The sequence below is a fragment of the Carettochelys insculpta genome, chromosome 28 (assembly GCF_033958435.1).
Source record: "Carettochelys insculpta isolate YL-2023 chromosome 28, ASM3395843v1, whole genome shotgun sequence".
Taxonomy (NCBI): Eukaryota; Metazoa; Chordata; order Testudines; family Carettochelyidae; genus Carettochelys; species Carettochelys insculpta.
The window spans coordinates 3562961-3589387 of NC_134164.1; the positions used below are offsets into that span (position 1 = coordinate 3562961).

The following is a 26427-nucleotide window of genomic DNA, read 5'->3' on the forward strand; positions in this document are numbered from 1 at the left end:
TGAGTCTACAGATACTCAGTAGTCTGTCAGCCTGGGAAGTTAGCAGGTGCACAATACTGTGGCAGGTGGTAAATAGCATTTCTTTAGACAAACGCAATTGCAGGAGTTTCACTCCTGGATTAGCATGAGTATGTCCTTCAGATTTTTGTAGCATTATTTTTCACTTTCTGCCTTAATTGTTGTTGCATGGGGTTTCTGTTAAACCTCAGCTGCTTTCCAGCTTAGCATTACCTGCACAGCAGGGCTGAATTAGGTGGGATTTTGTGGGTAGGGGTTCTGGTGAGGATTTCTGCAGCTAGCTGCTTAAAGAAGTGGCATGGTTTTCAGCTGTGTTCCGTGACTTACAGAGGAACTGTGTGTACCTCACACTTCTGAAAAGTGGGCTGCTTTCGTTTGTATGCCCGATTCTAGGCTCTGATGTTTGAAAGCAAAGGCCACTGTGCTTAAAGCATTATGGGATCTACCAGCATGATGAGACCTGTACAAATGTAAGTCTGTCATCTTGCCTTCCAGCCGTCCATACACAAATAAAGTCATTACATTATGGTATCGACCTCCAGAATTGCTGCTAGGTGAGGAACGTTACACGCCAGCCATAGACGTGTGGAGCTGTGGGTAAGTGCCTCATTTGATTCGGTCGTGTTTGTGTGAACTGTAAGAAAGGCAGAAGGAAGGTCCAACTACCAATATAGGGCAAAAGGTTCTGATAGAATAGCAACATGTAGTGTAGAAACATGGCAATATACATCTCATATTTCATGGAGCTGCAAGGGACCTCAACAGGTTACTAAGTCCGGTCCCCTGCACTAACAGCAGGACCTAACACCATCCCTGACAGATGGCTTTTTTTTTTTTTTGGTTTGTTTTTTTTAATAAATCTAACCTGCCCCAGGCCCTCAAAAGGCCCCCCTCAAAGACTGAGCTCTCAATGCTGAGTTTACAAAGCCAATGCTCTAACCACTGAGCTATCCCGCCCCCCAGTATTTTATCTGTTGGTAGCACAATAACAGCCACATGAATATGTTGCACTTAATCTCATCTCTGCATTAGACATTTGAGAAGTTCCAAAAACTTATGAGTGGTTTTTACCCTTCTGTCTTTATCAGAACTATTGTTAAGTATTCTTTAAGGGCAGCAGGGACCTGGGGCTGGAGCTCTGCAGGTCAGTGCTCACTAGGCAGCTGGGAGGGGAGCTGGGATGGCCAGCACTCAGCCCTCCTTCAGGGAAGTAAAGAACGGAGCTTCTTATGTCCTTTCCCTGCTGGCAGAGCAGGGGCCTGTTCTGGCAACCCCCCAACCCCACCCCGCAGCTAGCGTGTGGGGGTGCAGAGAGAGAGAGAGTTTTGTGGGGGGGTCATCCACTCTCCTATCCACAGATATGCAGGGCTCTAGCTACCACCAAAACAACTGAAACATTGGTTTATTAAGGGTTCTTGTGAATCAGTGTAGAATATTTTAACACATACAAGAAGGCCAATGTGCCTCAGTATTGGAGAATGGTAGCATAAAATGTACATAGTTAGTTTTTTATATTGACTGACACTTCATGTTTTGTTCTAAACCACTAGCTTAGACGTCATTACTATTTACATTTTAACAAATAAACTTTTTAGTTAATGCCCCAATAAGGTGCACAAAGAAACTTTGTGGATCAGGTGCTTTTTGTTCATTGTGTGCAGCTTGCTGCCTCAGTGACCAAGGGGCAGGAAACTTTATTTGCACAGAGAAAGTAAAGGAAGGATAGATTTCTCCCAAGACGACAGTACCAGTCAACTTGTGGAAGTCCTTGCCAGAGGGTGTTGTGAAGACCCAGGACTTTATCAGGGTTCAAAAAAGAACGAGATAAATTCATGGAAATTAAGTTTATCTGTACTTACTATCTGGGATGGGTAGGAATTATGTCCCTTGGCTCTTTTTGTCAGAGCTGAAAATGGATGACAGGAGAAGAATCACTCAGTGATTCCCTGTTCTGTTCCCTCCCCCGGGACATCTGGCATTGCCTGTTGTTGGAAGACAGGGTAGGGGGCCAGACAGACCTTTAGTCTGACCCACTCTGGCCATTCTGTTCTTATTCGTAGAAGACCAAAAATTGGAGAATTCAGGGCCTTTCAGTGGAATTATCTAGTCACTAGAGCAATTGGATACTCATGAATTTAGCAGCATAGAAGCATTTAAAGACTCTCAGAGCTTGAGTTTCAAGAATGGAGGCTTGTCACGGAGCATGGGGGTCACCAGGCCCTGCGCCACCTCCACAGTCAGATGTGACTCTCATTCATCAGGGAGAACAGAAAGTTTATTAGTCAACAGGGACACAGCATAGAACAGACCTGTCAGTACAGAAACCAGAAGCTGTCAGTACAACCCAGCTTGGGAAGAGAGGGCCCAGAGAGGGTCCCTGAGCTGGGCCCTAGGTCCTCCTTCCTCCTTCAGCCAGACCAGACTCCCCACTCAGCAGCCCACTTCCAATTCAAACCAGCCAGGCCGCTCCTCCCATCTTTCTTCTGTTTCCTGGGGAAGAAGGGTGCCACCTGGTTGCTCAGGTTACAAAGAGCATGAAGGGCCATTTCCTATGTTGGATAAGTCATCCCGCTAAAACTCCCATCACTGCTATGCCCTGATGCTGTGCTTAGGGAAACCGAGGTACTCATCGCTGGTTGATACAGGACAGGAGGAAACACATGCAACCTAACCACGGGAATAAAATTGTCACATACCCCAATTCCTCACAAGACTCCATGGTTGGGGCCAGATTTTGCTAAGGGCTTTCACTGTGCTGCTTTCAGATGAATTTTTCAGCTGAGCTCATCATGCAAATATCTGGCCTCTGTTTTGTAAATCTGCATACTTACGTTGGCTGTGTAGTGGAAACTGAGTTTTCTGGGCAACCTGGCTCCAATCTGAGGGCACCAATCCCTTTTGAAAACTGTGACCATCTTGTCAAGCTGCTTTTTGGTGTCCAAAATAGAAAGAATTGATGTTAGCCATGGTGACCATGTCAGACTGCTGCTATGTTTGGCACTAACTGGTACTCTTTTCAGAAGGCTCACCATAAAGGCCAGAGATTGACTGGCTGATGGAGACTGAAATCTGTTACTTGACTAGCTGGAGGCATAACACTGAATTTTTTTTTTTTTTTTTGTTTTTTAATTTCCAAGGCAAGTAATGTACTGCTGGCCATTTCTTAAAGGCTGGTACAGCCAACCCTTTATGATTCTGTTTATACTTCTCTTTGCTGGAGAAGAGTTAAGATGTCATAGGCTCAACATCTTAACAGCAAATGTTGCTCTCCAAATGCATGTGGTGCTTGACTCTTTAGTCGCAGGTTAGTTGGTCATTTCCTAGTTTTAAGCTCTGATGCAAATAAACCTTCAGGCAAAGCTGCTAATTGACAGAAACACACCACTAGTCAAGTGATCGTCCTCAGCATCTGCTGTGGTGACCTGTTGGTTTTCCTCTTCCAGTTGTATCCTTGGGGAACTGTTTACAAAGAAGCCTATTTTTCAAGCCAATCTGGAACTGGCTCAGCTTGAATTAATCAGGTAAAGTATTGCGTACACATCAGTGAGAAATAGCACTGTAGAAACTTTTCCTGCATGTAGAATTAAAATTACAGCAGTTCTTGCTCCCTAACCAGTTTGCAAAGTGAAACCAGCAGTGACAGTAACTACTAAAACATGTAGTTGGGTCTCTAGGTGTTTGTGCTTGCAAATCAGGTTGATACCTGACTGTTTGTATCTATACTTAGAGTGAGGTGAGGTGATAGGTATCTGAGTGTAAAAATCACTCCTCCAAAAATAGAATTCAGCATCGAAAGCTGTCAGTGGTTTTAAAACCAAGGTAAGCCTCTCTCCTTCTGATACCACTTTTACCTGAACTTTTGTCTGTTCCTCTTTAGTGTGCGCCCACACCAGCGTTCCCTCTAGTTTTTTCCATCCATGGGCAGAATAAATCTTATGTGCACCAAGGCATGTGTGATGTGCATCACCAGTAGAAACACATACAGTCCCTTGTGGGTGGCTGTGGGTGCTCTGCTAACCAGCTGGGGGGGCGCCTGAATCTCTCCCAGGTGGCCACCCAAGCGCTCAGCTCACAGGGAACGCTGCCCCACACCTGCGCTGTCTGTATGCTAAGCTGAGTCAGAGAGGAAAGATCTCGTGCTGGCTGTGCTGTGTCTGCTGAATGTATTCTTGCTGTCTGGTTCTCTTGTAGCCGACTCTGTGGGAGCCCCTGTCCCGCTGTGTGGCCAGATGTCATCAAGCTGCCCTACTTCAACACTATGAAACCGAAGAAGCAATACCGAAGGCGGCTGCGGGAGGAGTTCTCTTTGTGAGTTTGGAAAGAGAGGAGATGAGTGACCGTGTTTGTGTCTTTGTGATCTGTAAATGCTGCTTGTTGTGTTACTATAATGTCCACTGGACGTCTTCTGCTATCTTTAGCTGGCAGGGCAGGTGATGGTGGGCTGAAGGGAGAGGTCTCCCATTTCCCTATACCGTCCTGGGGGGCTTTTTTCCTGTTCCAGGAATACTGGAGCTGGCTCATCATCACCTTTTGGAATTCCTACCGTGTGATTGTTGCTCAAGAATGAGCTGTTCGCTAACCCCCCTACGGCTCTTTCCAGCAGCACTCAGGTTATGTCCACTGGCTGGGAAGCCTCAAGCGTGGTGTCAGTCTGTCCGACTACCTTCTTGAAAACAGTGTCCAAGCTGCAGTTGCTTCCTCTAGGGCAGTGTGGTGCAGTCTCTGGAAGTAACGAATCATATGATTTGCCTTGTGGATTCAGAGGGGAATGTAAAGTCTTGAATGGCTAAAGTGACACTGAAAATGTTCAGAGGGATAACTGTGTTAGTCTGCTTCTACTGAGACTGCTGTGAATCCCCTCTCTGGCTTTTCGCCGCAAATGCTTTGGAGTGTGTCCCTTTGCCGTTGCATGACTCGGAGTTGAATCTGGATGGAGAGTCGTCCAGCCTTTTTCTGAGCATGTAGCACCCTTTCTCCCACCCTTTCCTTTTAGAACAGCCTCTGAATTACAGCCTTGTCCCTCTCATCTTTACCCAGCATTCCTTCAGCTGCTCTTGACCTGCTGGACCACATGCTGACGCTGGACCCCAGCAAACGTTGCACGGCAGAACAGGCCTTGCAGAGCGATTTCCTTAAGGATGTTGACCTCGGCAAGATGGCTCCTCCAGAGTAGGTATCAGTTGGCCTTACCTGCTGCAGGTTGCTGAAAGCAGGGTCTGAGCTAGGCTTCCTAGGCACTTTGCTCTGCTCTGCCGCAGCCGTGTGGCCATGAGCAAGTCACTTAATCTTTGTGTCTGTTTTGCCTCTCCCTTCTGTAAAATGAGAATACCACATCTCTCTCTCACTGGCTGATGCTCAGTTTATTGATGCTTGTAAAGCTCTCTGAGGTCCTCTGATGGAAGGTAACATAGAAGGGTGAAATATTGTTGAAAACCTCCATCCCTTTGCCTGGGAGGATAGGCGGGGCCTTTGAGTTTGTTAATACTGCTTATTAATTGGCTAGAAAGATTGCTACGGGGTGGAGAAGAATCATACAGCTCCACCTCACAAAGCACACTGATTGTGAAACCCTGTTCTACATCCTTTCTGTGCACCTGCAGAGACAACCAGCTTTGAAATATCTGTGACCTCTTCAGAGCTGCCAAGGGCGGCAATTGTCATGAGACAATCACGTTGTCTCCCAGATAACAACAAGTCCTGGGGCACTGGAGAGACTTAACAAACTTATTAGGTCATGAGCTTTTGTGGGTAAAGCCCACTTCATCGGATGGATTTGTAGTGAAAAACAAAATCCAGGGTTTATGTAGCAGGGAGGTGAGGGGGAGAGAGGAACGTCGTTGTCTGTCATTTAGTAGGACCGGTTAATGAAGCAGATTAGTGGGATGTGTCTCATTCCTGTGAATATCAAAGGTGGGGAAATAGCCCTTGTAATGCCAGTTGAGATCTCTCTCCAGGCCAAGGTGAAAGGTGTTAAATTTGTAAAGGAATTCCAGTTCAGATGTCTCCCTCTGTAATCTTGTGGTAAAATTAGTTAGTGAATGTTAGTGAATGGCAAGGCCCTGGTGGATTCGAATTTAGAGAACTCCTGGGGCAGCTGACTGCTCCCAAGCAAGCTCAGAACTGTAAACACACTTGGATTGCTGGAGCGGTTTTGGTGAGGCACTGAGTATCTAACAGAGAAATCCAAAAATATCCAACGCGGTGAAACTAGCGTCTGCATTTTCCCTGGGTCTGTGTATGAGATTCAAAGGGGTATCATGTTTTCTTCTCTTAAAGGCAAAGGGGACCATTAGATCATCTAATCTGAGACTTCTGTCTGTCTCAGGCCATTGAATTTCACCAGGTCACCCTTTTATTGAGCCCCAAGTAGGGGCGACATGTTATTAAAGCTAACGAATACCTCGCTTAAGATCTCTGTACAGCTGAAGCAACGTGAGCACAGTAATATCGTCTTTATCACTGTAGCATGCATATTCCTTGTTTAGTAGCAGTGCTGCCATCAGACCCATGTCTCAATGATCCCTCTGTGTTTCTGAAAACTTCACTTCCCGTGCGAGTGTGAACTCAGAACTTCCCAGAGGGCAATTTGTCGCCTTTCATGTTTTATCCCCCTCTCACCAAGTCTCGTCCTCTTCCAGCCTCCCTCACTGGCAGGATTGCCATGAGCTGTGGAGCAAGAAACGCCGACGGCAGCGGCAGAGTGGGATCACAGTGGAGGAGCCACCGTCCTCCAAAGTTTCTCGGAAAGAAACTACCTCTGTAACGAGCACGGATGCTGTCAAGAACAGTAGCAGCCCGGCACACCCGCAGCCTGCCCAGCTCAAGATAGAACCAGGCACTGGAGATGCAATAGGTCAGTGTGATGCTGTCACAACAGATATCTGTGGGAATTTAGTTGCAAACGTTTCCTGCTGGTCTCTGAAGCTCCTGGTTGAATTTGTAAGTCAGCTGGAGGGTACATTGCCTGGAGGGGAAATAAATTCTTAGTGGATTTCATTCTACGCTTCCTGCTCCTTTGCATGTGTGAGGGCAAGCGCGGAAAAAAATCTTCCGACTCATTTAAGACCAGCAAAGTATCTGTGAGTGTTTTGAAAGAAGTGGTTGTGCACTGGCAGGCGGATAGGCTGGATGGCCTAAGGTTTTTAGAATGTAACTGTTTTTGACCTAATTGTCTGTTACAGTATAATGGTTAACCTTCCGACCTAGGAGTAGGTGAGACTACCTTGTAGCTGAAGTCCAGATTCTCTGGTGGGATCAGAAGGCTTTTGCCCGTTAATTGTTGTAGTAAGGATTATGCCTGATGGTAGACTTTTTCAGGATCAGGATCTTACCCTGTTCCTTAAGCTGTAGGTATTCATGCTGGTTCCTAAATATTAAGTAAACGTGAGGGTGCCCTATTGAATCCTGCAAATAGACACAGCTGGTGATTTCTAAAGAGATCTGTTGTCTGTATTATAGAATCAGCAAGGAACCCCAGTCAAGGGTGAGAACCCGTTGTGCTCGGTCAGGGTGGAGAACCTTTACTCTTGTCAGGGCTGTTGACCCACAGAAAAATCATTTCAGTTAAGAAGCGGGTGTCACACGAGTCAAAAAATAAAAATTAAAAAGAAACCTCACTCCTCTCACCTGAAGTCAGGATTTGATTAACCCTTCTGGGGGTGGCCTGGCTATTAGATTTTGTGGGGCTGCCTAGGCTATGGGGCGGGGCCAAAAATTAGTAGTTCAGAGTGCAGGAGGGTTGCAGATTGAGGCAGGCGAATGGGTGTGGGAGAATGTGCAGGAGCTGGGGATGAAGGGTTTGGGGTTCAGGAGGGTGTAGGGGTTCAAGGTCGAGGATAGGATGCTGGAGTAGGCATAGGGTTGTGGGTGTGGGATGTAGAAGGATGTTAAAGTGCAGAGGGGGGCTCAGGCCTGGGGCAGGCAGTTAGGTGCGGAGGCTTATCTGGTGCAGCTCCCCACTGGTGGGAGTGGAGGGGAACCAGGTGGCTCAGCGTAGCACACACTGCCCTGCCCACTTGCCTGCAGACACTTCCCCCCTACCCCCCAATACCCAGTGGCCAGGATTCCAGGCGCGAGGATGACAACATATTGTGGAGCCGCCTCTTCCCCTCCACCTCCTGGGCCTGGCAAGGCTGAGTAACACACAGGCACTTTACAGGGTGCAGCCCCGGACCCCATGAAGATCTGAACTTGGGCAGTTTGGAGATCTTTTTATGGGCCCCCCCCCTTAGCCCAGGGCCCTGGTCTGCAGCCCCTAAATCCCTTTCTTAATAAAGCCCAGCCTGTAGTGGAAGTGAGCCTAGGGCGCTGACACTCATGCTTCAGCCTAGCGCTGAAACTTGGAGCCTCTGTCCTGCGGCATGGAGACTTACTGTGGGCTGGATCAAATTATGCAAGGTGCCAGACCTGGCCTGCGAGCCACAGGTTCCCTACCCCTGTGCTAGGTGCTGGAAAGACAAGTACCAAAGGAGGCAGTCCTTGCCTCAGGGGGATTGAGACAGGATGCAACAGGTGGATAAAAGGAGGGTAGGCATGGGATTGGGTGAATGAGGGACAGTAAAACATGCAGAGGGGAGAGGAGAATCAGAAGTCCCAGCTTGCTGTTTGCCTAACGAGTATTGGAAGCTTATCTTCATCTTCTGATGACATTACAAAACAAAAGGTAAAAAATGTCCACACTAATTCCTCATCAGTCGTTCGTTAGCGTAGTGACAGCATGGTGATTCAGCAACAAATGACACTTCTCTGAGTCAGCAATGGTGTTGTGCTCCAGCGTGGTGTGACAGGAGGCTGTGCCCCTGGTGGGGTCCCACGTCAGATGAGACTTTGGTACATGCTTGTCAGGACCCACTCCCACATGCTCTCTGACTCAATTCCAGTGTGAGAAATTACATTTTTTTTCAACGCCATTTTGATTGCATGTGTACTCCTCTGCACTTCCTGCCAAAACTTGTCCTGGGTGCCGTTAAACAATTGCTGTGTTCCACCCCAGAAGGTCCTGCTTTTCAGTGCTGGAGGAAGCACTTTGGGTCTGCACAGCACTGTGGGGAATTCTTCTGGTGGGAAGGTGCCTGGGGAATGTACCCATGGCAGAATGAAGATAAGCCCAAATAGCCAAACTTCGAGTGCCCATACCAAGCCCATCAGGAGGTACTTGAGCAAACTTTGGCTTAGGATTCCTTTCCTAGTACTCCCTCCTGGTTTTTTAAAGATTGTGGGTGTTTTCTCTGCTCCCGTTTTCCAAAGTAACAGTTATGGATTGCTGTGCCATGCCTCTTGCAAGAAGCCGCTCTCTGTGACACTTTTTATGTTCTTTGCAGGCCTTGGAGAAATCACACAGCAGTTGAATCAAAGCGAGCTGGCTGTTTTACTGAACTTGCTACAGAGCCAGACTGATCTCAGTGTGCCACAGATGGCTCAGCTGTTGAATGTACACTCTAACCCAGAGATGCAGCAGCAGCTGGAAGCCCTCAGCCAGTCCATCAGCGCTCTGACAGAAGCCACCACTCAGCAGCAGGCCTCTCAGAAAGTGGCTGGGGAGGAAGCAGTAGATGAAGAGCCACCCACGGAGGCGCAGCCGTCAGAGGAGCAGGCCACCCCAGAAATGACGAGCACTCAGGGAGACATGCAAAACGTGTTGGCTGTTCTGCTGAGCCAACTGTTAAAGACCCAGGAGCCTGCTGTAAACCTGGAGGAAAGCAACGGGGAAAAGAGCAGTGAACAACGTGGGCCAAGGAAAACCCCTACCACACAGCAGGAGGAAAGCACAGGTAAATAATCGTGACTGTTGCTCTTCGACCGTGGGTGCAGCTCACCCTTTTGAGGAATCGTAAGCCTTCCATAAAAGTGCCTCTTGTTTAGAACTGTGACGGTGGGGAGCCAGGCGCATTGTACGGATGGTTATTTACAAAGGGTTGGAAAGAAGCTTGGGGCATGGGTTACACAAGCTTTGGTAGGGTGTCAGACTTCAGCACTAGGGGAGGCTCCTGACTACTCACTCAGGTAGAGTCTGAGTGCAGCAGAATCTCATAAATAGGCTTGAGCAGTTAGGGCACATGATTGAAACATCCTGAGTAGCCAAGCAGCCCACAGAGATCTCAGAAATCTGTTTGCCCACCTTATTTCTTCAGTGCGCTTACAACCGTTAAACAGTGTGGTGAATGGACAGTAAAGTTGGAAAAGATTCCTCTTGTAAAAGACACATCTGATGAGTCCTTCCTTGGTGTGATACAGTGCCAAGGGAGTGATTAACATTGGTCAGTGGTACAATGCTAAGAAATACATATTGCATTTACACGCATGCAGGCAGGATTAGCATGGGACCTCTCACCTGCATGGGGATTAACTCCTCCTAGTGTCTTAGTGGTCTTTCTCTCGCATGCAAAAATATGTATAGTGAAGACTGGGGTGTATGGGGGATGGTTTTGGCAGGGAATGCAGCAGCAGTTCTGAAAGGCAAAGGCATGTACACCCACACCTGGTTCTAGGCCATGCTAGTGGCCTTTCTCATTTTCATGGGTCCTAAGATTCAACAGACTTGAACAAAGTGAGCTGAGTGGCCCTTCCTAAGAGGGGGGAGAGAGGTTTGTTTAAGAGATCTGGCATGTGCCAGGGGAGTCTTGGATTTCCTTTCCAAAAGGAAATTTAGCCAACAGAGCCACACGGGATGATAGGAGCGGCAGATTATAGAAGTTCCAGCTGCGTGTGAATTACAGCTTACTACTTCAGAGAGCCTTATTTGTAGCTCCTCTCTGCAATACAGCTGAAGACACACTTCAGTAATAGAAATCACTCCATCCAAATGCATACACCCGCCAGGATTTAGACATGGTCATACGTTTGCAGAGTTCTCAAACATAATTAGGTTATTGTAGAACAGGTTCAAGTACAGTGCATCATCTCGCATAATTGTTATGAACTGGTTGAAAATTGGGCAGTGACCCAAAAGAGTCTTATTTGTCCTCTGGATTCTAACACAACCTGGTGCAATTGATAGTGAGGAAAGTTAACTTTAAAATATTACACAAAAGTGTGTGCTTTATTTTCTGCTCATATCTAATCCTCTTTAAGTTAAAGATGATTTTCTTAGTTACCATCCTTGCAAATGCCACCAAGGTTCTGACTCTCAAGTGAAGTTTTTGCTGCCTCTCTTGTATCAACAGTAATAAGAAGAATCATCATTCAGCTGATTGAGTTGTTGACAATAAGTTCACATTGAATCACACTCGTAGCACTGTGTTGGCTCTGCAGCGCTAATGAATCGAACTGATTTTATGAGAAAGCCAGCACACTGGCACAGACACTCCCCAGGAAGCAGATTTGTCCAACAGGAAATTGCCTGCTCTCTCTTTTTTAATTTTTAAATGTGTCGTCACTTTTCTGACTGTGGCTTCACTTTAACTGCACTTCTGTGATGTACAGAAGCAGAATGTTTTATTCTTACCACTGCCTCAGTAGCAGCAGTAAATTCTCACCAGTGACAGTTGTGACCACTTCAGTGTGCAAAAATGGTATTTTGTTCTCCTAAGGGGAAGTGGTTCTGAAGCAAACATCTTTATTAATTCAAATATGGGGGGGAAAAATCACACAAATACACTGGATGTCTTTCTGTAACTGGCAATCTGTAACTCATGTGAAAACCTCTTTATACTTTTAAACCACATATAAACCTAGACTGTCCTTGTGGAAATTTGTTTAAGCTGCTATAAAACAAACCAAATAAAGAATCTAATTCCCGACACAAGCTTCCATAAGTGGTGGTAAAGGGAAATTCCATTTTACTGTAGGGCTCAGCTCTTGGTCAAAACTTGTTCTGGATTTTTTTAAACAGTGGATCCTTGCCTCTTCAATAAAATTACATACAGTTAGCCAGTAAGTGTATTAAAAGCACTTTGAGGCCTTGTGTCCTTTTGCAGCAGCAGGAGGTACTGCTTTCAAGACACAAGTTGTCATGTGCCTTCATATTTGTCTTTCTCACCCTCTCTCCGTTAGTCTTTTGATCTAAAAGTAGGAATTGTGTTCACAGGTTAGGGCAGCAGTTCTTGATGAGCCAATAATGTGGGGTAGTGAGAGGATGGGAATATGTTTATGAATGTGTACACTTATCTCTTCAAGGATTACCAGCTTTTTAAAACTCCGCCTCTTTCTCTGTCCATCCCAGAGAGCAGGTTGCCTCCAGTGGTGGGCTGTTTTCTGTAAATGTATTGATATCTGTTAACATGTGATTTAAGATGTTAAAAAGAAGTAACCCTTCCACAGCATGTCCTCCTCGCATTCTCCCACCAGAGAAGAGACCCCCTGAGCCCCCTGGACCACCACCACCACCACCACCTCCTCTGTCTGAAGGAGATCTCTCCAGTGCAGGACAGGAGTTGAACCCAGCCGTGACAGCTGCTCTGCTGCAGCTTTTTTCTCAGCAAGAGGTGGAGCCGCTAAGCCATTCGTCTCACGATCATCAAGCCTTGAGATCTGCGGATTACGTCAGATCGCAGCCATCCAGGACTTATGGCACTGAGGATTCGGAGGGGGGATTTGGTGCCGACGAGCAGAATGCTGGCCAAACTTTAACAGAACCCTCAGCCCAGGCTCTGGGGAAAAGCAGGACCTTTTTGGGCTCTGTGAGCCACCATGGGGAGGCAAGCAATTACCAGGGCACAGGATCTGTCCAGTTTCCAGGGGACCAGGACCTCCGTTTTACCAGAGTCCCCTTAGCGTTGCATTCGGTTATCGGGCAACCCTTTGTAAAAGCTGAGGGGAGCAACAACACACTGGTACACCCAGAGGCCAAAATTCCAAACTACAACGAGCTGGGGCCAGGGTCTGCTGGTTCCAGTGGGACAGGAACGGGTCACAACTGGGGTGTTTATGGGAAGGCCTATCGTGGGCCGAGCAGAGTGCCTCCCAGAGGGGGAAGGGGTCGAGGGGTTCCTTATTAAGAGACTTGAGTTTTGTGGTGGTCTCCTTCCCTCTCTTGACTCTTGACCTCTAGCAAAATGAATTTTTTTGTTTTGTTTTGTTTTTTTGCCAGAGCGAGGTATTGTCTGCGTTTCGGCTGCTGCAAAGCTCTGTGTTGTATTCCTTGCTCGCTAGGCTGCTAGCTGGTGCCCTCCAAAATACTGTAAGAGTCCTGACTGGGCATTTTGCTAGCCAAATTTCTCACTTGGTTAGTGACAAAAAGGGTGAGATTTCTGCCTTAGGCTGCAGATGGTGGGGATCGTTTAAAAAAAGGAGAAAAAATGGAAATAAACGTTTTACTAGCCTGGCACTAAGGCTTCTCAGAAAGAGAACTATCTTGGTGTTCAGGTAGGTGTGGAGAGGGTCAGTTTCCCAAGGCAATTTGTTTTGTTTCAGTTTGTTTTTCTTAAAGTATTCATGTAATGGTGCCTGCATCACCTAACCTGGATTTGGAGAACCAGGATATGGCACCGGTTTGTATTACAAATTTTTATTTAGCGTCCCTTCTTTCCACTATGCTGCTGGATTCCCCTTCTCCCCTTCTTCCTTTTCAGGTCAGATCTTCTCACAAACTTTTACGCTTCAGAGATCAAGAGCTCAGTCTCTTGCTCTCTCCCAGATCCTAGATTGTTTGTTTGTTTTGACGATAGCCTTAGTGCATTGGCTTTTGAAAGGGCTCGTTGGGGTTTTTTTATTTTATTTTTTTTTTTTAATTATTCCTCCATATGTTTGCAGTGGGAATGGTCTTTTAAACACTCAAGGGCCGAAGAGAATTTCCAACTCTAAAACATCAGCAAGAAAAAAAAAAAGACCTTTGTAATGCTTAAATTCTAAAACATTTTAATAATTTCAAGCAGAAATTTTCTGGTGGGGAAGCTTTGCCAGCTGGGAGTGTCTTTTGTAAAGGTCAGTCATGCTCTCAGGGCTGGTGATGTGTGTGTCTGCTGCTTCAAATCAGGCTGGCAGCAGTTCTGTACTTCGAGGGTTAATGTATCATTTCTATATACATATATATTTTTGGTGTGGTCAAGAAAGTATTTACAATGGATTTTCTTCTCCTGCAGAGCATTGCAATGTTGTCCATTTTAGGAAGGCTTCAAAACAAAATTGAATAAAACAAGAATACATATTTTGGGTTTTTTTTCTTCCAAGTGGGCTTTTCTAAAGGAAAACATCTGTTCCTTTAGCTTTTAAAATCTCAGTGTTGATATGTGAAATGGGATCAGATCAGTATGGCAGCAAAATCTTCTGGTCAGTGCAAAAAGAATTTAATTTGCTTTCCTGTCTGTCTCTCTCTCTCTTTTTTTAAATAAAAACCACACCCTTTCTCCTCCACCCCACTCACCTGCCCCATCAGGCGCTGCATCACTGTCTGCAGCGAGAAAAATCTGCCTCTAAGCACAAACAGGTGATTGTAGGGAAAATCTTTCAAGAGGCAGGGGGAAGGAGAGAGACTATGTAATCCTGTAATGTACACAAGTTCGTGACTAAAAAGGAAAATTTTTACATAGTCCATTCAGCAAAAACTAGTAATACAGTTGCAAAATTCCAAGTGTAAATTTGTGGATATTTTTGAATTGCCAGACCATGCCTAATGTGCAAAAATAGTACAGGAAAAATGTTGAGCACACTAAATAAAACACAGTAAACTCTCGAGATGTTTACCTATCTAGTTTGCTTTTCAACATGCAGCTGGTGCATCCTGGCCCATTTCTTTTTTTTTTTTTTGTTACCTTGGCTTTTCCTCCCATGCCTGTTGAATCTGAAATAATTGTGTTTTAGTCCTGAGTCTGTGCAGGAAGGAGTTGCATGTTTCTCTTTATTTTATTTTTTATTTCCTTTTCCATTTTTGTTACAAAATGTTATCTATGGGTTTGTCTGCTTCACCAGAAAATAGTGTTATTTAGGGGGGAGGGAGAAATCTACTTGAATTCCTCTGACGTGGCCTCATAAACATGCTATTCACTTTCTAACAGAGTTGAGTTCCAGAAGTTCTAGTCGAAAGCCTCAATCTTGTGAGCTGGTTCATGTGACCAGACCTGCGTTGACTCCATTTGAGCTCCACGGTCGGTCTGAGTGGAGCAGTTCTCAAGATCCAAGGGCACAATCTGTCTTGGCTTTTGTAATGAAACTTGGCTCCAAATCCTCTGAAATGAAGTAATGCTGTAAACCCCAATCAGCAGGCAACTTGTCCCGCCAGCTTCACCTTAAGTATGAATAAAGAGAACGACAATTCACGTGGTTTTTCTAGACATGTATTTGTTACAGACCATCAAATGCTATTATATTAATTTCGTCGCTTTGATTGCATCAATCAATAATAAAAACTCATGTGGAATGCCCTGAGAACATGCTGAGGATCCCAAAGGCAGTGGTGATGTGAAAGCGGAGTTTCATTCCACTTTCAAACCCGAATCAGAAACACAACAAAATCAGAATTTGTTTTTAACTTTTACTTCCCCCTCCCCACACACCCACGTATGCACCTGACGCTCAACCTTATCCAGCACCCATCTATTTCAGCGACCATTGGCTCATGCCTTTGAATACTAGAGGTTCTGGTATCTGCTGCTCATCTGTTAGCCTTTTAAACACCCTGAGCAAAGCTGGGCAGCATTAAAGCTCCATGGTTAGCATGACAGCAGCGGAAAGTCACCGAACTGCAGCTAAAATGTGTTGACTGAATTGCGCCATGAAGACATTAATTTCATTACACACATGGAACAGATGAGAGAGAGTGGCTCCTTTGTGATGAAGGGAGCTTCTTGGTAAGGGGCACAAGCCACTGCTTTGTATTGATGATCATGGGGAAGGAAGGTGAAGGTAGCTGTTTGCTCCCTTTTGTTAGCCATAGCTGAATTTATTTTGAAGGGCTCTGTATGTAGAAGACTAAAGGATTTACAAAGGAAAAAAAAAATTGTATGTGACTATAAGCTGATGGGACAGGTTACAGGCAACTCGCTAGATGATTATCCACCCATCCTGTTTTGTGTTTTTTGGTTTTTTTGCTTTTCTTAAAGTTAGATCAGCTTTGGGTTTAACACTGAGGTCTGAAAGCTGTAGCCACTGTGTTCCCCGGCAGAGAAGTCTCTGATACCAACACCTTATTGTACCTCCCCCGAGACTGAGCGCGCCTTTTTTTGGTTGTACCTTTGTCTCTGTACAGATATTTTGTAATATATTAATTTTTTTCTTTTCAGTTTATAAAAATGGAAAGTGGAGATTGGAAAATTAAATATTTCCTGTTACTGTATTATCTTTCGCTCCATTGCCTTGAGTTATTACCTTCCTCCCCGTAGTCTTTAATGCACATTTGGTAACTTTTGCCTTTCAGGGAGTTTTTTCTCTTTTTCCCCCGTTCCCAACTGTAGCTTGATACCGAATGGCCGGATATACCGGTAAGTGGGTATAATCTGAATGCTGATTGCTGTGGGTGAAGGAGATTTGCTATAATGTACCAACACACAGTTACAGCCTCTTAGAGTCATTGTTGAAAGACCGTTGTTCCAGGTAGCGGAGAGAATCCTTTTCAACTGAATCAGACCCAGATTCCTACAGGTCTGTCGTTCTCGCTCCTTCCTTGAATCCCTTCGCCTGTTGCTCAGAACTGTGGCTTTGAAGTGGTTGTTACCTGTGCTCTTCTAATACTCTGGTTAGGGCTGTGGCAGGCAGGCTTTGGACACGGGCGTTTTACATCTTGGGGCCACCCTTACCTCTTGTGTTGGTATAGAGGGAGGGCGAAATAAGGGGACAAAGGAGACAAATAACTGAATAGCAGAAGGGGAAGCAATGGCAGAATAGGGGCCAAGCCAGGTCCGAGATGGAGGAGGAAAGACCCATGGGTGTGTTGAAAGATTATAATAATGGCAGTGGGTGTGTATTGTGCACAGTTTAGTGAATGTTGCCAAACCAGCGCAGGCTTCCTGGGCCAAGGGCTTTATGAAGAAAGGGAACAATCCCATCTGAAAGAGCTGCAGGAGAGCAGATAGGTGTAAAGTCTTAGTTATTGGTATGTGTTCCAGATCAAATCTGCCTCCTGAAGCATGGGAGGGGAAGGGGCTTGTTGCGTATCAATGGGAAAAATCTTTGCCACGGTTAAGTGGCATGGAGGAGACACCAGAGGGAGCTGCCAGACGCCAGGCTGGGTCTGACACGGCAGGTGTGACTTGGACATAAAAAGGAGCTGAAGCCACTGCCAATATTTCAGGAGCTGTGGAGATGGCCTCAGCAAGCTGAGGGAGGGTAAAACTAGGCCCTAGGCCTGTGGTGTCCAATACATTGCCATTGGGCACGTGGCGAACAGGACACCGTGGTGTGGCAGTTCCAGCTCGAGCCTCATGCAGCTCTTGGGAGCCTTTAAATGTGGCTCTTTCTAGAGCTGTACATGAGTGGTGCATGAATGCGTCCCACCCCGGTGGGAGAAGCGAACGGCGGCCACAGTGGCTCTGGCCCCAGCAGTTCTGTTGAGTTGCTGGCATTAATTTAGAATGGGAGGCTGGGGGTGCCTGGTTCTGGAGGAGGGGGAGGGCATTTATTTGCAGGGGGAGGGGCATTTGTAGTGAATACAGAATGCTACACTTGTAGGAGTCCATCTCAATTCCTGTTGAACACCACTGGCCTAGGCTGATACTTCGGTGTGGGGAATCATGGTCTGGAGACAGATCAGAAAGCAGCAGCAGCAGCAAGGATTGGTAAGGGCCTAGAAAGAGCCTAAGGAAGGAGAGGTAAGGGTGAGTGGAAGAACAGGGAGCAGAGGGTGGAAGGAGGTGTGGGGTCAGAAGCTAGAGCATGGCAAAGAATCGGCAGCACATGACGGGGTTGGGAATTACTGCCAACAGAGGGGAGAGGACGTGGGAAAAGGATGGCGGGAGAAGAGATCCAATGATTCTGGCTTCCATCCATCCCTTGCTGGGCAGCCGTCTGACCTCCCTGGGAGGGCCGGACTCTCAGGCTGTGCCAACACAACATGTGTCCTTCACTCAGAGCAATAGACCAGGGCGACCAAGACTAGTCAGCCTTCAGTGTGGGTTAGCCATAAGGCTGCTGTATAGACTTTTACTTGCGCTGCTAACCTGAAGGACAGGCCAAGTTGTGTGCTCACTGCTGTTATAACCTGAGGGAAGAACACACAAGTCAGGCTTTTCACAGAGCTGCATCCCCATCTCAGCAGTTCACTAATGGCTGGTTTTCCTGAGGGAGCAGCCCAGCCTCAAGCGCTAAGAGTGAGCATGGCCCTTGCCTTGTGGGGAGACACGTCCTCTTGTGTAACTAGTTTGGCAGGTGCACATCCTTACTGCTGTCCCCCCACCTCTTATGTTTGGACTTGCCCTTTCCACATGGCACACTTCCAAAGGCAGCTTCTGTTGGGCCTGCAACACCAGGACTGTGACCCAAAGCATGCTGGGTATTGACTCATGCAAATTGAGCCAGAGCAATCCTGTCTCCCTCCCTGCTCCAAGCCAGGGCTAAAATCAGAGGTTTCCCTTAGTCCTCTATGACTGTTGTGCTCCACCCCACAGGAAACCCAGGCATAGCTGTGCAAGCGTGGCTTTCAAAGCCAGCTGGGCATCCGATGCCATACTCTGCCCAGCTTCCAGCTTTAATGGGGAAAGCCACCGTGGATCCTTGCCAGAATATTAATCCCAGGCTATTTGCTCCAGTGTGGATTAAACTCATCCTTCCTGAGCAACCTTGGTCCTTGATGTGCATCTAGCCTGGTAGTCCCTCAACTGGGCCAAGCGATGCCTTTATTAGGAGAAAATGTAAGGATGGGGCAACGGAGAATGTCTGTAGGGCCAAATCCTGCCCTGGCAGAGGTGGAGCAGAATCCAAGAGGGGACGCTGGGATGCCATGTGCTCAGATCTGCCTGTTCAAATCCCTGTCTGTCTGGGTGCTTAAGTAGCTGTTGTCCCTCTGATGTCTGCCCCCCTTCCTGTGCTGGAGGGCTGCTCACCTACCTTGTTAGACTGGTACCTTTCAGGTATTCTTTCTCCTGCTTGCAGGGCAGTGATGGGTCCTCAGGCCATTTCCATTGGGCAGGGGCAGACCATCTAACCCTGGCTTCCTGGAAAGGGCTGTCAGAGTCCTTCCTTTTAGATCCGGCCTCTTCTCTCCTGAGGTGGCATCCTCCCGCCTCTGGCACTTTCAAAAGCAATCGGTCCACAGAGGATGGGTGTTGGGGTCAGAGGCCGTGCTGTGGTTTTGTATTCTGCTGCGTGCTTGGAAGCGGGGACAAAAAACGTAGAGATTTGCCCTTCTGGTGACTTCTCGGCAGGGCCGCTGGCGTGCTGCGTTGAGTTCTCCATCCTGAGCAATCCCCAGGGCATGGGGAGGCCTGGTCCCCGGTGTGCTGCCAAATCACAGCCCTTGGGGGACTTTACACATAAAAAGGGGGCCTTTTGCTTCATGGGGAGGCTTGGGAGGTGCAATGAAGTATCAGAGGGGCAGCGGTGTGAGTCTAGATCCCCAGAAGCAAGAAGTCCTGTGGCACCTTATAGACTAACAGATTTATTGGCGCATAAGCTTTTGTCCACAAAGACCCGCTTCGTCGGTTGCATCTGATGAAGCGGGTCTTTGCCCACAAAAGCTCATGCTCCAATAAATCTGTTAGATGATAAGGTGCAATGAGATCAGGCCTTGCCAAGTGGCCTGGTCTTTTGCCACAGCTCTGTTTGTAAGCCCCTCCCTTGGGGTTAGGTTGTGCCATTGGCTTTGAGCATGAGCCCTGCCCACTCATTCTGTAAAACAGCACCAGGAAAGGAAGGATTAGTTCTGCTTGAGCTCTGGAGTTCAGTCACTGCCCCTTCAGAGCAGAGTGGGTGGAGTAGGTCCCCCTCGGAAACCCAATTAATGGGGAGAGTTGAGAGTGGGAAGGTTAGAAACCAAAGAATCTTATTTAACATCCCAAGAGCCATCTCGGAATCCGCACAGCTCCGTGTGTTGCCATTGGAGTCTGTGGGAAAATTTGTAGGTCAGGGGTTCACAAGCCAGGGGCTGACACACCTCAAGGAGCTACAAGGTTATTACATGAGGGGATTGCAAACTGTCAAACTCCACCCCAAACCCAGTCTCCAGAGTTTGTAGTGTCATTAAATACATAAAGTGTTTGTAACGGGGGGGGGGGGTCACACTCAGAGGGTGGTCACCTGTCCCAAAGTTTGAGGATCACAGTGTAGGTGTAGTTAGGAGAATTTACTGCCATGGTGTCCTCACAGGTCTCTGGCTCTGGTGATGATGGTACCCAGAAGGCTGCCTGTGTTCATGCTCAATGTTGTGGACCTAATGTCCGCAGCAGACCCCGAGAGGACTCCCAAAGACCACAGACCAGATAAGGCTGGAAGGTGTCAGGCCAGGTTTATTGTTAAGCAACATACAGTAAGAGTTGTCAATAGACTCAGCTGAACCACTGCGCAGATGTACCTGCCACAAGGGAAGGACTCAATCAGTAGGACATTTCCACTGCCTCAGGTCAGACAAAGGTGGTCACCCCACCCCTCCGCCCCAAGACACCACTTGATACACAGGTACACACACCATTGCTGGCGTGTCAGGTCGCCACCCTCTGATTGTAGTCCAGTTACCAACCGTCACCCTGTACCTCGTTGTTTGATTAGATCCTCTCTAGCCATCACGCTGTCATTTTAGACCCTTTCCAGAACCTGGGTCTGTATCTGTGCGAAGTGGGTCCAAAGGTCTTTGTTAATGAGGTGGTGGTACCTTGTGATTTCAGCTCATGACCAGTGCCAATTCGTGTTTTGCCCACTCAGCCCTGTTTGTGCCAAGTTCTGATATTGGGAGGCCTGTCTCTTTCTCACAGCTTAGCTTTGCTTTATGTGAGCCATATTTTGTCTATTCTCAGCTAGGCCTCAGGCCTTACACCAGGCCTGTACTGCCTGGGTATAGGCCTTCATCTTACTACAGTTGGCATAGTTGGGTCCAGCAGGGTGAGTTAAGGACACCAGCACAAACTTAGCTTGGATTTCCTCCTGCTTGGCCAAGATGTCAGGCGCGGAAGTGGGAGGAGGAGCCTGGGTATCTCCTGTGTTTCCCGAGAGGTAGACAAGTTGATCTCAGTTGGTTTCTACCCATTGTGATGCTTCACCTACCTCCCCTTAGAGAAAATGGGAGTTGGCAGAGCCCAGTAAGAGGTTTTCCAGTCGTGTGTTGAATGTGCAAACTGGAGTTAGCATGTTCAGTAGTAGCAGATGGCCGAACAGGGAACAATGGTCTCAAGCTGCAGTGTGTGAGTTGTGGGTTGGATATTAGGAAAAACCACTTCACCGGGAGGGTGGTGAAGCACTGGAATATGTTACCTAAAGAGGTGGTGGAATCTCCATCCCTAGAGGTTTTTAAGTCCCTGCTTGACATAGCCCTGGCTGGGATGGGTTAGTCAGGGTCGATCCAGCTTTGGGCAGGGGCCTGGACTTGATGACCTCCTGAGGTCTCTTCTAGCCCTAGGATTCGATGTGTTGTTACAGCAGCTGCCATGACCATGAATGGGCCCAGGGGAAGGGAAAAGGTGATGAAGTAGATCAAACTGGAGTTAGCACATTTTTATCTTCAGTTCCGAGCAATGATCCACAGCTGTGACTATATCCAAGGGTTTTGCCCAGCACCCTCTTGCACAGTTATCTTTGGCTGATTGCCCTTGCGGCTTGGGTGCAGAAAGCAGCAGGCCAAGAGTTAACTCTAGCTACTTCCCATGCCCCTGCACTGCACAGATGTCAATGGAAGGAGCCATAAAGCAAAAGTCATCATTAAGGGTAATGGGGGTTTAACAGCTTTCACTAGGGAGCCTTAAAAATCTAGCTTGCTGGGATGCAGTCTAAAGGTTAGCCAGCAGATCGGTCAGCCTGTCTTCCCACCAGCCCCTTGGCGACTGGTGTGTCTCATTGCCTGATTGAGGGCTGCTTTGCTTCCCTATTTCTGCAAAACTCTGGGTAGCTGTAAAACCCGGTTGAGTTATAAGCCTGTGTGAGGGATGCTCTCTGTGCAAGGTGGTTACTGTTGGCTAACCTGCTTGGGATCCCACAGCATGCCCTCAATTAGCACAAATTGCTTGTTACCCGACCAGGGGACATAACAGAAAGTGCCTGCCTTGCCATCCATCATCCCCCAATGTGAGTGCCTCTGATTTGATTAACGTCCCTCCCTGCTGGATGAGTCTACCAGGGAGGTGCTGAACACTGAGAGGGGTGGTGTTTTGATGCAGTGTTCTAAAGGTTAGGCTCAGGAAGAGGCCCCTGGGCACCTGAGCTGCAGCCCTGCTTTGCTGCTGTTGGAAGTCAAAAACGTTTTTGTAAGCATCTGAAGCCCTAATCCTACTTGTGGACCTCTGTCAAGATGCTATTCTGCCAGGACTTTAACAGGGTTCATAAAAGAAGTAGATCAATTCATGGAGAATAGGTTAATCACTGGCTGTTAGCGAAGGTGGGCAGGGATGGTGTCCCTTGCCTCTGATTGCCTGAGTCTGGACATGGAAGACAAAGGAGGGATCACCTGATGATTCCCTCCCTGTTCTATTCACTCCCTCTGGGACATCTGGCATTGGCCACTGTTGGAAGACTGGATACTGGGCAAGATGGACCTTTCATCTGACCCAGTGTGGGCCATTTCTTATGTTCTTGCACATCAGAAGTAAATTTCCCAGCACACAAGGCCTGATGCTGCACTCCTTACTCAAGCGGAATTCCCACTGAGTTGCAGGGGAAAATTTGTGTGAGAAAATACGGCTGAGAATTGGGTTCTTCATAGCTAGTGATGGTTCTGATTGGTGAAGTAGAGAGGGCCGAGGCTGATATTTTTTCTTTTTTCCAGTTGTTAGCTGGGGACTCTGATGTCCATAGCTACAAAAGAAGGTGGCAGAGTAGAATGGGGCAGGGCACCGTGAGTTTTGAAATGCCTGTTAACACCCTGAAATTGCAGATTCCAATCCAGACAAGGTCCACTCTAGCTATAAAGAGTTCAGTGCAGTTTGTTTTGTCTGGGTCCTTCATAGATGTCAGGGCGAGCCCTTATCTGTTCTGCATGGTGGGACATCAAAGATCATGGCACTTCTTCGGAGTGTGAGATTAGACACATCCTATCTCAGTTTCTCAGGGATTTTTAAGGGAAGGGAGAGGGTGATGGTGCCGTCAAAAGAACAGCTTTAAGGTAAGTGAAATTTAAGCCCTCAGCTACTGTATCCTGTTTAGTTGTGTGGTTTTCCCTCCCTCCCCATGTTTTGCATTTGCCAACAGAGAGAGGTTTCTTCATTGTGTGTTTTGTGCTAGTGTAAGCTGCTGGGCTGATAGCTCCTGACCTGGTCACAGAACAGGAAGCCATGGTGAAAGCTATCCCCTTGTTGTAGCTACTACTGACATGGCTGTACTCCAAGGTTAAAGGAGTTGTTTCCTGGGCTCCTTTGATCTCAGGCTACTAGGCCAAAGGACAGGACCAGAGCGGCTGTTTTGTCTTGGTTGAGGTGTGTGGACTTTCCTGAAATCATGAACTCAGTGGAGCAGGAATGGCCCCTTCTTGGGAAGTGCCTGGTTTGTTGTGGATATAGCTGCAAACGCATGGGGACTGGGGAAGTCAGTTTCGCACAGGGATGGGACCTAGACAGCAGCAAATTGGGACTTGCTCCTCATGTACCTGGGCTAGTTCTGTGCTAGCGCCCCAGGGGAAGGCTCTGGAACTTTTACCAGTGCCCCCAGGAGAAAGTACTGTGTGTCTGGGGTCTAAGCTTTGTTCACCTCAAGCGTACACCCCACACTTCAGAACTCAGCATAGATCTAAACAATTGAAGGTGACCTGGGAATGATTGTATACTAGTGAACTGCTGTGTGATGTGTGAGGAGGACTGCAGGGTTTGTTTTGTTAACTCCAGTCTGCAGTCAACTTCCTGCCTAATACAGGTTGAACCTCTCTAATCTAGCACTCTTGTCTGGCAACATCCACCGTCCGGTGTGATTTTAGTTAGCCAGGCAGCCACTTTTCATGGGTGTGCCCAAGTTTCCTGTTTATAAAGTTTGTTTGCAGCCACCAATCCTGACGCTCAGTGTTCTGTGCTGCTGTTTAGCCGTCATTTACCCCTAAACATCTTCTAAGAGCCTGGAAGGCAGTGCAAGTGTTGGTGATGTGCTAGACAACACTGATCTCCCACGGTCTGGCAAATACTCTTGTTCAGCACCGGTCAGGTCCTGCGGGTGCCGGATGAGAGAGGTTCAACCTGTACTTCTGCAGCTGTTGAAATAGAACCCAGATCCCATTAGTCCAAACCTTACGCCTTACCCACTTCCTGACCCCTCCTACTATCCCTTTTGCTGGAGGACTTTTGGGGTGTCTCACATCTTGTGAGTTGTCTTAGCCCTTTGTGGCTGAAGGGAGGAGCCCTTCTTAAAGAGATTTCCTCCCGCGTCTTTGAACTAAGCAAGGGCTCTCCAAAATTGAGCTGCTAACAAACTAAACATCGGCTGGCTGAGCTGAATGGCTCGGCCAGGCCTGGCCTAACTGAATACATTTGAATTGCTTTTAAAAAGACTTTATTTGGCTGCTTATATTTATCATCCCTTGTCCTCCCACACAAGAGTGGTCCCACTTCTCACGGGTTGTGTCATGTTGGGAAAAATCAGGTCTGTCGCTCTCCACTGCAAATAGCCGTGATAGACCTTGTTACCTAACCAGGGGTCAGATGGATTTCATAGCCTCTCATTTAAGCAGGCCCCAACTTCTCTGTCTGCTGGGTCTTCCTTCTGTTGATTGCACTGAAGAGAACTGGAATCTGTCTTTTTTTTAATTCCCTAGCACAGACCATACTTTGCTAATACACACCCCCCCCGCCAATACAGCTGCCTTCCTCAGCCCTAGCCTAGTGTGGAATCATAAATGAAGGTCACAGGATGAAACAGGGCTCCGAAAACCATGGTTTGTCCCTTGCCAAATACTCCTGTTCTCATTCAAACAAGTCCCACCAGAACTTCAAGGGATGCAATTGACTAGCAAGATGTAGTCGATTTAAAAGGGGTTGATGGACGCTGCAGGGGCTGTCTTTGCTCCAAGTCTTCCAGCCAGTTGTGGTTTTACAACCACATTTACCTTGCTGGTTTAAATGGTCTTTTTTTTAACTTCCTTCTGTGAAGGATCCATGCCAACATCTTGGGAAAGTGACCAGACGTGGGAGCCTGGGAAAGTGGCTGGATTCCAAGCCTTGCCGAGCGTGCCAATTAACCAAACTGGACAAATGTAATTTTTCTCATCCCTGTGTGACAGGAATCTTGGAAGGGGAACGTTAGAAATAACAGCAGCTTCCTTTAAAAACTTCAGGCAGGTATGGCTGGCTGGCCCTTGATCTTGAGAATGTGGTTCATAACTGGGGCTACTTGTGCAGTTTTTATATGGGACCAAAGAACTACTGGGCCAAAATTTGACCTGATGGCTCTAAAAGAACATAGAAGGTAAAATCTGGGGCCTTTGTAGCAAAAAGCAATAAACCTTCTTGGAATGTAAGACCCATCATTGAAGACTTTTGGATGTAAATATCTGCCTAGTTTCTAGTCAGGGTGGATACTGCTTCTTCTTGGTGAGATGAACGCTAATGCACAAGTTGAGCATTACCTTGAGCATGTTTTTTATCTTATGGTTGCACCTGGAGGTCCCAGGTGTACTAGGTGCTGCACAGAGAGTAGTGAGAGGACTTCGGGACTAACTGATTAGTCCTACTTATTTTATTGCCCCCCACCCCCCCAAATTTAACAGCCACATGTTTCCAAAGGACGGATCCAGCTGCAACCCTCCTGTAAATGTCCTAGTTTGATTTAGTCTCGCCCTGTTCCCTAAGCAATAAAGCATCTCCAACCTCTTATTAATTGGATTGAGTTTAAGGAGGGGGAAGCTGGTTAAATCATCCGTGCTTTGGGCTGTCTTCCTGAAGGATCCCAGTAGCAGATTCCTATGAACAATGGCGACTGTCTTCATGTTCAGTCCTTCCCCTTTAAAAATTCTCTGCTCTGGCCTTTGGCTGCTGTGAGCCAGGCCTGCGGGAGCCTTCAGTAGTCTGTTACCACTGAGAGGATGTTGTGATTTGCTGCAAGCCAAAAGGTTCCTCTATCTGTCTCCGACACTGATTTAGGCTTCGCCATCCCTGGGGTTCATTCCCATCAGCCGAGTCGCGCTGCTAGTATGGAGCACGTGCAGCAAGGCTTTGTTTATCTCCCCAACGTGTTGTCAAAGTGGCTTTTTAACCTGTCTGCTTAGGTCGAGTCTGGCGGACTGACCCGTTAATGCCAGAGTGCAGACTCCCATGCTTACCTGCATCCCACTCTCCTTCCCCACTGCTCACCTTTCACACATGGTCCATAAACTGCTGTGTACCTTTCCTCTCCCAGCTGAGACCCCATATCCTACCTGCTCCTTCCCAAAGCTGTTACCCTTTGGCCACAGACACACCAAAGCTAAGTTACATGTTTCTCAGGGAC

The 26427-nt window shown here is 47.3% G+C and overlaps 1 protein-coding gene across 5 annotated transcripts in view; it reads left to right on the top strand.

The window, feature by feature from the left end:
- CDK12 (cyclin dependent kinase 12) overlaps window positions 1-26427 on the top strand; it is an 80130-nt gene that overhangs the window by 22325 nt on the left and 31378 nt on the right. For 2 of the 5 annotated variants that reach the window (XR_012642688.1, XR_012642687.1), the window contains exons 8-13: window positions 514-615; window positions 3462-3539; window positions 4210-4326; window positions 5056-5187; window positions 6657-6871; window positions 9339-9788. Coding sequence is in view for 3 of the 5 variants with exons in the window: in XM_074978763.1 (XP_074834864.1) it covers window positions 514-615; window positions 3462-3539; window positions 4210-4326; window positions 5056-5187; window positions 6657-6871; window positions 9339-9788; window positions 12277-12953 (1771 nt within the window). In the remaining 2 variants the exon portion in view is untranslated. Of the gene's footprint in view, window positions 1-513; window positions 616-3461; window positions 3540-4209; window positions 4327-5055; window positions 5188-6656; window positions 6872-9338; window positions 9789-11180; window positions 12249-12276; window positions 16223-26427 lie in introns of those variants that run through there. The other 3 variants (XM_074978767.1, XM_074978763.1, XM_074978766.1) reach the window with 3 other exon arrangements.